This window comes from Nyctibius grandis, chromosome 1, assembly GCF_013368605.1.
Source record: "Nyctibius grandis isolate bNycGra1 chromosome 1, bNycGra1.pri, whole genome shotgun sequence".
NCBI classification, from domain to species: Eukaryota; Metazoa; Chordata; class Aves; order Nyctibiiformes; family Nyctibiidae; genus Nyctibius; species Nyctibius grandis.
In genome coordinates this window covers 48,339,931-48,356,716 of record NC_090658.1, presented here as the reverse complement: position 1 = coordinate 48,356,716, position 16,786 = coordinate 48,339,931, and the positions used below count along the sequence as shown (strand labels likewise).

General features: G+C 37.6%; 1 protein-coding gene across 1 annotated transcript in view; it reads right to left on the bottom strand.

Moving 5' to 3' along the window:
* The window catches only part of WDR27 (WD repeat domain 27), an 87,510-nt gene that overhangs the window by 28,891 nt on the left and 41,833 nt on the right, over window positions 1-16,786 (bottom strand). The window contains exons 19-21 of the mRNA XM_068396014.1: window positions 15,784-15,881; window positions 15,427-15,548; window positions 5,546-5,643 (exon numbers count right to left, since the gene is read on the bottom strand). Coding sequence (XP_068252115.1) covers window positions 5,546-5,643; window positions 15,427-15,548; window positions 15,784-15,881 — 318 coding nt within the window. The remainder of the gene's footprint in view (window positions 1-5,545; window positions 5,644-15,426; window positions 15,549-15,783; window positions 15,882-16,786) is intronic.

Genomic DNA, 16,786 nt, shown 5'->3' with positions numbered 1-16,786 from the left:
AGGAACAATTACTGAGTAGATATTGTAAGGTGACATATAAAAAATACCCAAACTGCAGCTGCAAAGACAACTTGTGCCTTGTTTCATTTCATATTCTTCCAAACACTAAGTGTCTTAATCTAAGAAGTATGCTGTTGATGCAGGTGTTCTTCCTTCAAAGGGATGGCAATGGCTGGTAAGAGCAGAGACAAAGTATTTTTTCATGTCTTAGAACATAAAAAGACCTGAGCAGCTCTTCACTCACACAAAATGTTTCTATGGGATAAAACTCTGCAAAATTAGTAATCTTTATTCAATTTTTCACCTAGCTTGAACGATCAGCATATTCAGATGCTGATTGTGCTCACAATCTAACAAATTCATCAGTGCATGGCTTCCCTGCACAGAGGTATTGACCTTGCATTATCTTAATCTGTTTATATAATACATTACAGAGCTGTGTATATGCTACCTATGTTACTATCCCTTTCAGAAGCGGAAGGAATTACTTTCAAGTTAGGAGTATTGCTTAGAACATTAATCAGATTTTGGGTTCCAATTAACTACATGGATCACATATTTCATAATTACCAGGATCAACTTATCAGCACTTTTTTTGGAGCACAAACAAAAATAAAAACATCACAAGGCATTCCTTAGTGTGCATTTTGCAGACCTAGGCACCTTATAATGAGAAAGAAATATAATGGTGAATAAGCATGTCAGAGTGCAGCAAGAGGAAAGCTGCTACAAGAGGGAAAATGAGTGAGAGACCAATGGCAATCATCGCAGTGTCTTCACTGACCAGAGCACCATGCCACCATATCTGAATAGGGTGGGCAGACTTGTGTGCTGATAACAAAGTCTGTTGACAGTCCCAGAAAAAGTGAGGTGATGAACCAGATCCAGGGTCCATACTGGGAGTCCAATGAGGAGTAGCAGGAGATGGAGCCAGATATGGGCTGGAGGCAAGACTGCAACATGGGTCTACTGGAGACAGAATTCAAGACAAACTGCCTACAAGTTAGATCAAGGTTCATGTAGAAAACGAGATCGGAGGCAGACTTGAGACAGGTACACTGACAACATAGTCCAGGCAAGGACTAAATGTCCAGGCCTGAGCTTAAATGAAGTGCCTGAAGCAAGGAGCAGAGAGCACATGGATGGGGCTCCAAAGCTGGTCAGGGCAATCAAGGTTCAGTGGTGCACTCAGGTGCACACAGTGCAGTCTGTGACTTGAGTAAAGATACACCTGAAAATCTGATATCAAGCCAGGCCATACAATTAGTGTTACAAAGAAGAATGAAGCTTTACTGCACCATGACTTTAGACACATTTTACTGATGAGCAAGGAAGTGCCTAAAATCTTTGCAGAAGATCTGAAATCTGACTTGGGGAAGAAAACCTTACACTACTTCACATTCTACAACCTCTCTTAAGAAAGTAACTGTTTGGATTGAATCATGCAAGGGAAACAGCAAACTGCTGCAGAAATTTGGACAGCTGATTTTTCTCAATATCAGCCAGTCATGAAGATAAGGGTATTCATGTAACTTGGCCAGTGAATGTGAGCTGGTGCTACAACTAAGTGTTTAGTCAATATTCTAAACGCATTTAACAAAGTGAAGAGGGCAACACTTAGAATTGATAGTTTCCTCCTAACATAGTGAATGAAAGAAACTTCCTTTCTTCTGCATGTTTTAATGCACAGAATTATCTAATCTACAAGTGAGAGGAAATGAGAAATTGAAGGGATCCAGACTGGTAAAACAGAATTAAAAACTGTCATGTGAAATTTAAGTGACATGTGAACATATTAAAGAAGCTGGTATTTAGTCTAGTCTGCCATTTTGAGTTGTTATGTGTTTACTGTGTAAGGGAAAGGAATTTTCCTTAATTCCTAAGTTTCTACACTCTTTCTATGCATTGGTTTTACAGCACTGGGATGCCAAAATATATCTGTCTCTCACTGCCCTATATGTTCATGAACATAGTCACTAAAAGTGGGCAGAACTGGCAGCTAAGGAGGCTTAGTGTATTGGAATTTTCTCATATACCTAGCCTGGGCGATCAATAGGACTCACCAACTTGTGTCGTTCCAATCCAGGCTTTCCCAAAAGATCAAAATTAAATGGTGAAGACAACAGGTACAGGTCCCTATGAATCATTGCTAGATTCCTGACTTCAGAAGGAGTTGTGATGTCTCTAAAATGTATTCAACAGAGAGACAGTAGAAGGAGGTAGAATAGTAAAGTTTCTTGTGTCTTATGGATAATTCAGTCTACAATGTTTCATTATAAAGAACACTTAAACTCCTTCAAAAAATGTAAGCATGCATCAACCTTTTGTACCTCCTGATCATTAAATGTTTGTTTGACTCTTTCTTGGTAGTCCTTAAGCTGGTAACTGTTATGTTCTCATTCAGATTCCCATTGCACCTCAGTCTAACTCCCGTGTTCACTGCTTCCACCTTGGACCCAAGAGAAAGTATTTTACTTGTTCTCCAAGTAGCCATTCTTTTAGACAAGATAGACTTAAATTGCTCTTCACAATGTCTTGGAAGTTGGTCAAAGGTCATTATCTTACCCTAATGCATGTATTCATAGAGCCTCATAGCTCATTATCCTAATCTGGAAGAAGAGTAGCCAGAGTTGGTGGTTCTTCCAGAAATACCTATTCTCCTTGGTTCTTTATTCATAAGTCTGTTTTGTAGATTGTCTGGAGCTTTTCTTAGCTACAGTTATAAATTAGGAGAATGCAGAAGTATAAAAATACTCAAAATCTTCAGATGAAACTTTACAAATCCATGCATTTCAAAGTAAATGAAGCAGGAGTCTGAGTAAATCCAAAAGTCACTAGGAGTGTCCAAGATTCCCTCATTTATTGGCAAGATGACCTGGCTGTGTGAGGTTGGCTGAAAACATCAGAAAGTTAAAATGCCTTTTCTTGTACCACCTTCAGAGGAACCCATAACACTTTCTGGCACTCTCTGAAGCAATCTTGGAATGCCTCCAGTTCATCAATAGTGAAAGAGACAAACAGATTCACAGCTTTATCCAGTAAGGATGATGAAAATGGAAGTTGCAAAATACTCTCACCAACTTCAAGAACAAAGGGAAAGATAAGTTAAATGAATTTCACTGGAAAAAAAAATGTAGTTTGATAATACAGACTGAATGGAAAAATTGTTGTGGATCTCAGAGCAAAAAGTTCAATACATTCAAAACCTATAAAGCTGCAGGCCAGGATAACATGTCTGAAGATTTACTCTAAGGAAAGATCAAAAAAGAACCTGAGTATTCTGTTATGATTCCTCAGTCAGTTATGAGAAAAGGAATGCATGTCAGAAGAATAAAGAAAGGAATCATCATCAAAGAAATTGAATAAAAGAAACAACTAAGTCCCAGGGAAATTGTGCAGAGTTATTCTGAAAATTATTTCCTGTGCTTTCAACTGCAGCTTTCAAGAGCACCATGCTGGAGGGTTTATTTTCCTATTTAATCAGAATTTCATACTGTACAGTATCATTAAATAAAGTAGCAACTTGATAGAACTCATTAAGGGCAACAAGCAGATTAAACAAAAGCAAGACAGTGGATGTCTAGGGCAAATAATTTAGAGCAAAATCAACAAAAAATAAAGTTGAGATCTTGCAGTTAGTGTTACTACCCACAACACTGCAAACAGTATAAATGAGAAGGTGGACTTACCTTCGCTATATTTCAAGAACACTGGGCAAAGATTTCGCTAAACAAACCCTATTCTTGCAAGCCCAAAACAGAAATAAAGAGAGGTCATTCCAGAGGGATCATTCAAAACACGGTAATGGCTGATGCACCAACTTTACAAATTATCAACTTTAAGAGATTAAAGGTACTGGCCCACCATAAGATTGTTTAGGAACTAATCTCTCCTGCAAGCACCCAACAGTGCAAGGGATGGACTGGATTTGATTAGACAAGACCTATGAACAAAAAAAGCAAAAGTCTTCAGTCTGTGTAACTGTATAGCAGACCTAACACTTCAGTAGAGACTTGTTCCAAGTTCAGATAGAGCTTTCCAAACTCAGCCATTTCAAATTTATTTATGTGAAAAACACCTGGTGAACACATTAGGAAAAATTGAACAGTTTTCTTCCTTATGAGAACCCAAGAATAGATTTTAAAATACAGAAGATTCAATCTCTGGTCTGAGAAATGAGAGAAAATTTCATTTTTAAAAATTGGGGTTTTTTTCCCTGAAAGTTACTAGCACGTGAAAAATAATGATTTCTATTCTCTATTTCTTCTTCACAACAGTTACGACCACTGATCACTGTGTAATGTGTAACAAACACACACATATACACAATACCTAATAAGCACCCTTAAAATACGTGTCATTAAGGACTTGAATTACTTTTTTGAAGTTTGGTTAATAGAACTCAGTGGACATTAGAGTACACTGACTTTGCCAAATTAAGTACAGAGCAAGAACATACATAAATTATTCCTCTCTTGCCAGGACATATTCATTTAATTGATTGCCCAGATTTTACACTTTAACTACTTTACCATTTATTTGCTCTACTTATACTAGTATTTAGAAACAAAGAGACAGATAAGTGATCTGTGAAAAGCTTTCTACTTTTTCATTACTCTTCAGCAACACAGTTTGAGCAGCTTATTAGAAAAACATAAGAAGGTAATGGATTCCAACCCCACCAGTGTCTAGTTTCATTTCTTTCTCAGATTCAGTGCAGGTAATACAGCAATGCTTTTGGCAAGAACATATATGCCCCCTATAGGTTTAATGTATTCTTACCACAGAAATACGGAAATAAATGAAAGGATCATTAAGCATTACGTAAATAGAAAATTCAGTACTAGAAAAATTATATTACGTCTTTCAATAAATATGTTTACATACACATAAAGCAAATATGAAATTATTCTTCAAAACTTAAACATCCTCCCTGTCCAAACCCTTTTTCTTTTAAACATAATTCTTTTAGCCTGCACAACAGAGACTGCCCCAAGTATTTCCTTTCCTGAGCAATGTTCCCTCCCTGCCACTCTCTTCTTTTGGCCCACAGCTTTCCCAAGTACAACACTGAAAGGTTTTTAGAAAAAGTGTAGCATTTTATTCTGAGTTTGTGATAACGTATTATGCAAATTTATAGCACTACATACATGATTTGTAATAATGTTGTTACAATGACATTTGTATTTTGAAAGCTGGATCATAAATCTTACCTCCTTTAGCAGTAATCACATGCTGTTTTGGAAATACTATTAGCATTCAGTTCAATATACTATTTTATACATTCAATAAGATCTACAAAGGTAGGTAAGACATGGGTGATAAATCTTGACCATTTAATGGTTTTCACATAACTACAACTGAGGAATCAGCATTTTGTTTGGTCTCTTAAAATTAGTAAATTCCAATTAGCCTTTGAATTTCTTTTTTAAAGGCCTGACTGATTCCACAACCAAATTTCTACCGGTATATCACAGCAAGTATGACAATTACAAATAAAGATAAAGCATGGCTTTTTATTCTGAGGTACCTAATTTAGCCTTACCTCAGTGTTCTTAAATCCCATAGTTTGATGCCATCGCCTGCAGCTGTGGTCATGAAAAGATTATAAGCTTCAGGTTGCTGAGTGCTGAATGATGACCCCTGTAAAATATGAAATCCCTTTCAAAGAACTATTCTCGTGGCACTAAATATTTATAGAAACACAGAATATCTCAAGTTGGAAGGAACCCATAAGGATCATTCAGTCCAACTCCCTGCTCCTCGCAGGACTACCTAAAACTAAACCATATGACTAAGAACGTCGTTCAGACACTCCTTGAACTCTGACAGGCTTGGTGCAATGACCACTTCCCTGGGGAGTCTGTTCCAGTGACTGAGCACCCTCTCAGTGAAGAATTTAGTCCATTTAAAAAACAAACAAGTGTTTCTTAGGTCATGTGATAAAAAACTTGTCTGCACACATACAAAGGAGCACAGAATAAAGTTGCAATGTGAAGGAACCCCATAAACCAGTCAGAGAAATGGAGCACTGCCTCAACTCCTCTCAGTGTTGTCCCTCTCAGGACAACCATGAGCCCTTTGGTCCAGGGATGATACCCACCATGATGAGCCAGTGGGAGAGGCTCTCTGGGTCATCTCTCAGGCTGATGGGGATTACTACCTATTAGGGTATGGGATCCATTATGGGATGCAGGGGAAGATCATTTTGTGATTGCACAAGACATAAGGGGATGTTCAGGGGAGGAAATAAGGGCAGGGAAAGGGAGGGAACAAAGTGGTTTGCGGAGAAACAAGTGTGGGAAAATAGAGGGGAAAGGGAATAAAAGGAGCTGGTTGTGTGTAAAGAGACTGCTGGTCAGTGCATTTGGCCATGCCTGGCACCTGATCAGCACAGCCTTTCTTATCTTCTTATTGAACTCCATTTCTAACTATTTTCCTGGGTGAAGGGACCCTCTATCAGCATACATGTATACAGAGGTCTAAGAGTCAGCAACTGGACAGGGGACCACAAGAGGCCTGCAGGTCCTGGAATGAGCGAAGGTCTGGGTGCCACCAGCTGGAGTGGGGCCATAGATCAGACAGCCTGTTGGTCTGAGTACCAAGAACTGGAGAGACTGGAGTGAGTGAAATTAAGTGCCAGTAACTAAAGTTGGACCAAGTGTCTGTAGTCCAAACAACTGGAGCAAATGAGGGGCAAGTAAGGGTGCATAAGCCAGTGTTTGTCTCTAGCAAACTTCAAGCTGGACTAGTCAGCAAGTAGGTGAAGTTGCTTGGGAGCCAGGAAAGTGTGTGTGTCTTGGGGAGTGAAGTATCTAGAGGAGCTGCCTACCAGAGGAACCAGGGTCCAGGCCAACTGCCAGAGAGACATGGGTTCACATGGTCAGGTGCCAGCAGCTGGGGATTGCAGAGGTCCAAGGACAGTTACTGGATAGTTTGTGTCTAAACCCAAATTCTGGAGCGATACACATTGTATTTATGTATATATTTCCCACTAAAGAACCTTCACCCTAATCAGTCTAAGAGGGGAAGAGGATGAGGCTGTTGGTGATGTCTGTGTTTGTGAGTGCTAACTGTTTCTGTCTCTGTTGATCTGTGTGGCCAGCTGTGTGTTTATGTATATATGTGCCAACTGGGTATGCAAGTTCAGCCTCACTACTTGTTGGACGCAGGTGCAGGGAGATGTAGCAGCCTCAACTCCACTGGGCTACTGGATTCATCTAGTCCTAACAATATTCTATCCGAACTTCAGAAGCATTATTTGTCTTTGCAGAGGCAACAAGATTCAGTTCACACAAACTTCCTGGACCTATTCTATATGTTTGTTATTCATCATTGCTTCAGAAGACAGCCCTTCAAAAACTATCATTCCAAAAGCCTCTCCCTATAATGTGCCCTACCTTAAGTTCACATCTGTTTGCAATCATTACAAGGTCTTCAAAGAAAGGTTGAGGTTACCACCATCAAAACCCTTTAAAAGCAGTAAGACCTCAAGACTTTCCCAGATCCTTAAAGGAAGGTTCAGATTATGTTTTCTATCTTTTTTCAAGACTTTTTCTACTGGGAGGCAGCAAACCATACCAGGCATTAATATTGCTCAGCTTCATGTCAAGGAAGTTTCATGTTGTCAAGACAAACTAAATATTTTATGCTCTTTCATAGACATACCCAAAATATTTATCATTTATGCAAATGTGAAACAGTCTATGGCCATTCATTAGCAAATCAAGAATTCCATCAGCTAACTAGAAGACTGTATCATTCAGAGAATATCTATTGAATTAAAAATATGTTCACATTAAAGCAGAAAATATACATATGTAACACAGGCTGGGAACATTCTAGCAATTTCTAGTTTAAAGTTACATTTTTCAGATTGTAAATATAATTTTCAACTACATGAGAAACAAGAAAAGTACAAACACAAAACCTTAAGGAATTAACTATCTTGACAAAGTCAAACTACATAATACAGACAACCAGAGTAGTCCAACATTTAATTATAAGCCATGTTTACCCCTGGCATAAGTGGGCACGCTTTCCATTGACTTCAGTAGCAATTGCATTCATTCATAACAGGACTGATTTTGGCTTTATACCTTTAAATAATTAAATCCAATCTATCTTTAAACTTCTGATTTTTTTAACATCCACAATGGCAAATCCTGGCCTTTTTGCTGGCTACAAACATCTTTCTCCAGGGAATTAAATACAAACAGTTAAAACTCCTTCTTTCCTTTCCCCACCATTCACATTCTTGATTTGGCTGAATACAGCACAGAAACCTCAAGGCCATTTCCCGCAATCAGTGCTTGACTGCCAGGAATCTTCTATTCGTTATGAAAACTAGCGTATAGCTGGAAAATGCTCTAGTATTTAGTCAATAGGATTCCCTAACAGCAAGGCAAAGTGGGGCACTTGGCATTAAGAAGACTATAGGAGCTTTCACTTACTTTGCTTTAAGCAGGTTTCCTTCCTAAACTAAGGATCAGCACATCCTGCTCTAGAAGATGAACTAAAATGCACTATGCAACACATTTCCCAACAAAGTCTACACATTCTCACATTAGGTGGGCATAACTACAAAAAAAAAGAGTAATTGTAAAAGAGAAAGACAGTAGTTGTCCAAAGGATAGCATTCATTTAAAAGTTACAGAGCAACCTTTCTTCTTGTGTTTTTGAAACTTTTACTCGCCATGCCTTTCTTCAGTCAGTAATGATCACAGAGTCCAATAAAGAAAGTTCTACAGACACATACGCATTTACTCTATGCAATACTATTTTACTTTAGAATACACTAACAGTAATACAGGTATGAAAAAGTGTAATCCATTTATTCCTTCCCTGCCCTGACATTTTGTCAGTAATATACTTTTCTGATATAAAGCTGTACTTGTATCTTCAAACTACATTTGCTACTGAATATTGCTGTAGAGGACAAGAAAAGTAATTAATAATAATCTATAATTTATGAGAATCTAATGTAAAAGGTAGCATATTCCAACACAGTCTTCAAACTATATTCTTTCATTCTGACAGACAAATCATTTGCCTATGCTCCATCATCTTCCTCATTTACCATTGTAATTCCTTCTCAGCTTCTCTCTAGACTAACTATATTGCAACTTCCACATAAAATTTGGCCCCAAGAAGGACATGATTCAACAGAACCCCTACCTCATTCACTAATTCATATGAACACCATTGATATAATCCAAACAGCGCAGCTGGCTTATGCTAAAGGCATCAATCAATAGATGTCTCAGAAACAACTCCACATCTTCCAGGCAAGCACATACCTTTGGACAGGTTTGTCACTACGGCTAGGAAAAAGTTAACTGACTGAAACTTCTGAGTTTCCTGTCACATTTTTCAGCCGTCATATCATGTACATTTCCTAGTTAATGGACCAATGAATTTGAAACAAAAGGGCCTGGGCAGAAAATTAGAAACTTCGTTGTTTCTCTGGAACTGTATGCAATCTATAACTATGTTTGCTAGCAGAACATAAGACCATCCAAATATTTGTGGTTGATACTGGTAAGATTCCTATTCAACAAATATGTTTTGCAGCACTACAAATGTATTGCTAACGCTAAAGCTCTGAATCTTTGTGGTCTGATCTCAAATTGCCATCTATGTCTGTATCTCAGAGGTTCCTAAACTCTAAGACAGGAACACAATTTTGATATTTCAATCAATTCATTTTACTATGTTTCTTAAAATTTAGTATGCAAAGCAATGGAACCATGAAAAGTCACATAATACTTTGGTAATCATTGATAATCAGTTTTCATTGTATCAAACCAAAATCATCAAGTTGGAAATTCAAGTGGTTGAATAAAACAACCTACAGCAGTGTAAATCCATTATCATCTTAGGATATTCACCTTGTCACGCTTGGTATAAGATGGTGTCACGGTTTAAGCTGGGCCAAACCAGGACAGATGGCTAAAGACAACTTATCAGAGTGAGGTGAAGTTACTACAGCCAGAAGAGCAATGTTTGCTCATTGCCTCAGAAGGAGCTTAATGACATCACTTGGGTCTAGTAACACCCTGTGCTAAAATATCATAAGCAGTTTTGAGAGTAGGGTCTGGAAACCAGACACAGGTTCAGGAAAAAGAGTAGAGGATCCCTCAACACCAGGCTATCACTGAGAAGTGGGAGATTTCCATCAGTTTCCTCAGGCTGAGAACAACGAACTTCTTTCCCCCAGCTCCTAAGCAAACGCTCTGAAAAGTAAGCTATTACATGAACCTGCAGTAGTATCGCCACCACATCTCCACAGAACCGTGTATTTAGCCCAGTTTCCTGATGAAATTATGCTTATGCAACTGTACTGTCTGCTGATTCCCATCCAGATTTTTTTTAACCTGCTTCACTATTTAAATCCAATCTGACAGAGATAAAGGTCTTATGATAATTATGTTTCCAAAAGATACATGTAAACGAGTAATTAGCTGACGGAAATTCAAACCAGCAGTGATTTTGTTTGACAAGCCATTAACCAGCCAACACAAGAGTAGTTTAGAACAGGAGTGCAGTATAGCATGCCTCTCAGTCAACTAGTAATAAGGACATGACAAGAAGATAAGGTTGTGATAGGGGAGGAGTGTTTAGGGAACATAGGGAACAAAACTGGAAGTGTGTATGGTGGGGAGGCGACAGTTATAAAGAACACAATAGGTTATTGAGGTGAATTTGGAAGGTCACATTTAAGGACATAGCTTAAAATTCTTTAGAAAGGATGCTTAATTAGTTTCATTTCTTCTGGAAGAACCTGCATATGAAGAAAGACAAGCTTTGTATCATCATTATAATGGTACGGCCCAAGCACTTCAGGGGAATTTGGTGCCAAAATGCTTTTTAAGGAAACAAAAATACACTGAGGTTTGGAATAATAAACATTAATGTGCTCAATTAAATCAAGATTATAGTGATTCTAAGCAAGCAGTAAAAGGCCTAAAGTTCTGCAAGCAATTTAATTGTGTAAGCTTTAATCATATGTGGAGCTTCAAGAACTAGGCATCTTTTGTGGTTTCTTCTCCTGGCCTTCAGTAAGCTAAGTTGCACTGTTTTGGATCCAGGACTAAGGGTTCTTTATATATCAAATCCTAAATAACTTTACTAATCTAAAATAGATGACAAATGGGAAGTAACGTGCCACAAGTAATACAAATATATAAACAAAAATCTGGTAGTAAGCACACTACCCAGAACAGCTTCTTTCCTAGGTGAGCTTTTTTTCTGTTTCAATTTTGCCCAGCTTCCTCTTTTCCTTCTAGTGTTTTTCTTCATTCAATACTTTAAATTGGTCACAGCCCCATAAGTCTAGCTCTAAAATGGCCTTTTAATAAGTTTCAGAACATGTCTCCCAAGTGAGAGATGCTTGCTACATTTTTGCTCTGATTTCCCTTCCCTGATGTTAACAAAATAACAAGATTTCACAGCAAAAAATACTGTTTTGTAGAATATAAGGAAAAACTTGAAGAAAACACAATCAAGTCACTGAAATACTATAGGTAGAAAGGCATGGTGCAAATATATTTACATATCTGTTGGCATACTTACTTATAAACACAGTGTGTATATATAGACATACGTTACTTTCAACTACTGTTGCAATTTAAGGTTTTCAAATCAAACAGGGTAATATTAAGACATTTGGCTATTTCTACAGATAACAAAAAGAAGGAAAGATTAAGTACAGGAATATACACTTTCCATTACGATGCAATGCTAGTGTGCAGATATATTTTCACTGTAATTATTCTTCATCTCACTATAAACATGTAACAATATAGGGCAGGTTCTTATTTTGTGCAAATATGGATATTACCTTTTTTAAAGATATATCAGCCAAGATTTTTTTCTTACATTTCTTTCTGCTCTGAGTCACAGTAATGACTATTATTTCCCCAGTTTCCGTGGAATTTTTATAATTTTTCTTCAGCATTATACTATTGAATTTTTCATTTCTGAAGTAATCTTTTACATTAGAAGCTGATTTTAAAAGGGGAAGACTTTCTAACTGTGCTACTGCATGTAGTTTAAAGATGTTTAGAATTGTTCTTTAAGTCAGTTAGCTTTACTGATATTGCTCTCTTCACTTCCCTGCATCCTTCTCCTCCCTCATGGCCATTACATCCCCAAACCTAGTTTCTTCCAGTCCTTGCATCTGTCTCCTCTGGACCCTTGCAAGACACTGAGGTTCAAGGATGCGAGGAAGGGAAGACATAATCAGGGCAAAGGGGCTCTAGGAACAACAGTAATCTACATGGTTGTGGATGACTGGAACAGTATTTGGTGAGCAGGGAGAAGATTCTATTAGAGTGAGGGAATCAAGTATGAGAAGGAGAAATGAAAGAGTCTGTAGGAGGTGGAGAAGTGAAGACTCATAGACACAGAGGTGGGGCACCGGTAATGATACAGAGAGATACGGCCAAGCTTCAACTGGTGAAAGAGGTTTGGAGATGTAAACTGGCCAAGTGGCACAGGATCAGAGGAGTGGGCTTCAGCCATAGGTTTGTTATTCTGGAGCTCCAGCAAACTGTCAATAAGCTTGAGGCAGTATAGTCATCACAGAGGTTGCCAGTGCAAAAGGGAGGATAGTGACAAGATATAGGACAAGCTGGAAGCCCCATCTGGTTGCTGCCACCGTTCTTGTCTCCAGGGAAGAGGGCAAAGAGTCAGTAAGACAAAATGTTAACAAGAACAGAGATTACCTTGCATAATTCAAGCTTCAGATAAGGGGCAAGTTTTCATCAACTGTACTTACATCTGTATGGAGGCTGCAGATTTAGTATCTCAGGCAAGGATACAGTCTGATTTTACAGCCTAATTACAGTCAGGAAGATTCAAAACATTCCTGATAAAGAAATATAAGCTGTAGCAAGTAGTGATTCAGTAGGGTGGTTTATCATCTTCAGCATATCATTACTGGATCAAGGTTTCATCACACTGATAACTGCCACTGCAACACAGGATATGCTATACTCTACTAAACATAAAGTGATGATTCTGACCACCTGTGGTCGTTAGAGAATTTGGGGAGGTGTGGGTGAACTCAGTGGGTTTAGCCGGTATACTTTAGGTAGATTTCAAGAGGAGCAGCTATAAAGAATTCTACTCTGGCTTCATTGCAATTACTGCAGATTTTGATAACCAAAAAAAGGATTTCTTGATTCTTGAGAGAGAGAGAGAGGACTTTTACATTAATTTTATTTAATAGGCCACAGAGAGAGATTTTCAAAATTAGACAAGAGACTAAGGCAACCAGTTCTTAGATTCAGCTGACATTTAAATGTTTGAATGTTCCTGTGAACATTTCCCTATAGCACATTCTAAATTTCTGTAGTGTCATGCAGATAATCTTTGAGTATCTTTACAGAGAAACTGATTTAGCAGCAGCTTATATGCACATACAAGTAATATCACAAGTTTATTTCATTTTCACTCCCAGTCTATGCTGCTTGATGAATAAGTTATACAGACAAAGCAATACTTTTTATCATCTTCTAAATATATTTTCACTAGAGTACTAAAATTCTAAAAGGAAACAGAAATTACAGACACCCATTAAAATGGGCATCCCACCCCATCATCTTCTGAGATATACTTTATAACAGTCAGTGCAGCCAAATCGTTTGTATGAGTACACATGTATATATATTTGCAATATTTCCTGCTATACTGTTCTGGAGGAAGATTCAGAATACTGTCCTATTACACATCAGACGATGTCTTCTGTGAAGCAGACATATTCTGAATGATATAATAAGCTTAATCATGTACACAGCAGGTTGAAATTAATTTCACACATTGCCAGTTCTTGCAAATAATCTCTAGAATGGACCAAAAGAACAACTTAAAATCAAAGTCATTACATTGCAAATTACATGTACTTGCTTACAGCTGCTGCTGTCCAAAACAAGAAATAACAGAATGTCATGCTGTTCACCTATGTTTCTAGAGTATCCTATGTATTTAATAATTTGCTAACAGGTTTCTTCCAGACATAATCAAATCAGATCTTCTTTAATGTTTTACAAGACCTTCTAAATAGATTTTCTTTTTTATTTATTTAGAGAACAAATCTCCTGATCGCCCCCACTTACTACAGTCCAGGTAGCATCACAAAGCAGTCTTGGAATATGGGAATGGATTTGCATGAATCTAAACCAGAAAATGCACTTCAGTCACTTGCAATCACTAACAAGCATTCATTCCACAAGATGAGACTAGGGCTAGTCCAAAGGAAAACCTCCATAAATTTTGTTGTGTGGACACTGGATCTTCAGCATCAACTGTTTCCCCCCACAGATTTGCTTCTATTGCACCACCCCTCCTCACTAGCCAACCTTAGATTCCAGTATGTTTCACACTTTAAACAGGATGTAATTTACAAACAGCATTCTGCATATTTTTTCTATAAAATATTTTAGCATATTATCTTAATGCAAATACACTGAGTTATATCTGCTTTAACAGCTTTAATTTATAAAATTGCAACAAAAGAGTTGATGTGTAATTTTCCCGTTGACTTATCTAAAGTATTAATTTTATATGACTGAAAAAGTAGAGAACCTTGATCTATAATTCTCCCCCAAAATGGTCAATTTTCTTTGCTACACCACATACCTCTAGTTTTTTTCTCAAGTGAATACTTGCTCACAGCTTTAAAGTTTTTCTTGATTAAATAACCTGAAGCCACTAAGCTGACCAAGCAAAATGAAAAGCCAGAACTTTAAGCCTATATGTGTTACAAATAGTACTGAAATAGTTAGCATAATTTTAAGTGTTTTACCAGATTGCATCTCTCAGGAAAACCCACAGAGAGTTATACAAAAGTAGTAATATGGAACAGTTTTAAATCCACAGAAGCAAGGACTTTCCAACTGCGAATGAAGAACCATGCTCAACCAAACCTAACGCAGTAAGCATTCCAGCGTCTACAGTATCACAAGACCTCCAAACATTCAAATCAATCTTCAAGTAAAAAAAAGAGCAAGAATGAGGGGTTTTAAGTCATCTATTCTATTGCAGTAGCGAGCAATTTTTTTTTGTTGCTGTTTCTGAAGTTTTAGAATAAATCAGATGACTTCAGATTCAACTTTATAGGAGAACAGTCACATAAGGAGAAGTTCCTGCTGAACTACAGAATTATGGTCTGGTGCAAGTAAGGCAAAGGGTAATATACACTTCCCTAATAGCAAGCTTGTTCAGTCATTCTCATTGCTCCCTGCCTTGCACAGGAGAACAAATGACCTCTGAGTGCCTTTATCACACAGACTTGTGACCTTGCCTATCCTCCTCAACATATGAAAAACTCTATCGATTACTATCAATTACATTTTTGGCTTCCAATTTCTTTGTTGATGGAGTTACAGTGGTACTACAAATAGAATTCAATAAAGCGTATACCTTATTTTGACAGATCTGATGAACTGATTTAGTATGAACTTCTGGTATCACTGCTGTGCTGCAGCCTGCATTGAGGTCAAAAACTTCCAATGCTCGGTTACTGCCAGCTGTAAGTACAATATCTGTACAGTTCTCGGTGTTAAAGTTAAACTGATCTAAAGGAACAAAAGCATATAGATAGACAAGATGACAGATAAATAGATATCAAGACTCTGTTGTATTCAGTGCTCTATGAGCAGCACCAAAAGTCTTACAGTCCTAAAAAATTTATGTCCAAGGATGAAATTCCATACTACAAAAAGATTACGTGTCATTAAGACCAAAGAACTATGAAGAAATAAGAAATATGAAGGATACAAGAGTAGAAATCATTTACTGCTGAAAGGCTGGTAATCTCCACTGTTGAAGCCATGGGAAATTTCTGAACCAATTTGCAGACACTTCTCTGTTTGTATCTGCAAAAAATATCAAATGAATGTTAGTGTTCATGAAACAAATTATGATTTGTGGCCATCAGTAAACTCCCATTGGAATTACAAAGCAAACCAAAATGCTCTCTTTCATTGTTAAAAATTAAAGCCTAAGACCTTTTGACTCGTTGCTGAACTCTATTAAAAAACTTGGTAACAAAACTTATTTGGATGAAAAGAAACATGACATTTGTATACCTAAGATAGATCTCCCATCAACATGAAGCACTAAAATAATCCTGTATGTATATTGAAAATGCTGAAAAGAAAAAAACCTGTCAAGTACCTATGATCAAAAAGCAGAAATACCACTAGTTCCAGGATAGCATTTCATGTGCTGGTTATAGGGACAATAAGAAAGAAAATGAGGAGAAAACAGCAAGGAAAGAAAAACTTCCAGTTAAATGGAAACAGAACAAGGGGCTGATCACATACTACCAAAGGAATTTGGCTTCCCAACATGCACTGGACTCCTCAAGGTCCTGTGGGATATCTGTCAGCTCCATGCATATGTTGCAGACATGCCAAGCCCTCTAAAATGACTTCAGACTTATTTATATCACACAATGCAGAATTGTGTTGTGATTCAATCTGATTAGATCTTTCTGTTTATTGAAATATATCAGCACAGACAACATGGACCTGATCTTAAATCCACTGAAGTCAAGAGAAAACACTCCTCCATGGATATGGATATATTGGGCAAAAAGAGTGTGATTTCCATAGAAGAAGGCACCTAAGGAATATAAACAGAGTTGTTAATAACTGTACTGGATCTGGTTGGGGTGGAGTTAATTATCTTTGTAGTAGCTTGTATGGCTCTGTGTTTTACATTTGTGACCACAACAGTGTTGACAACACACCAGGGTTTTAGCTATTGCTGAACAGTG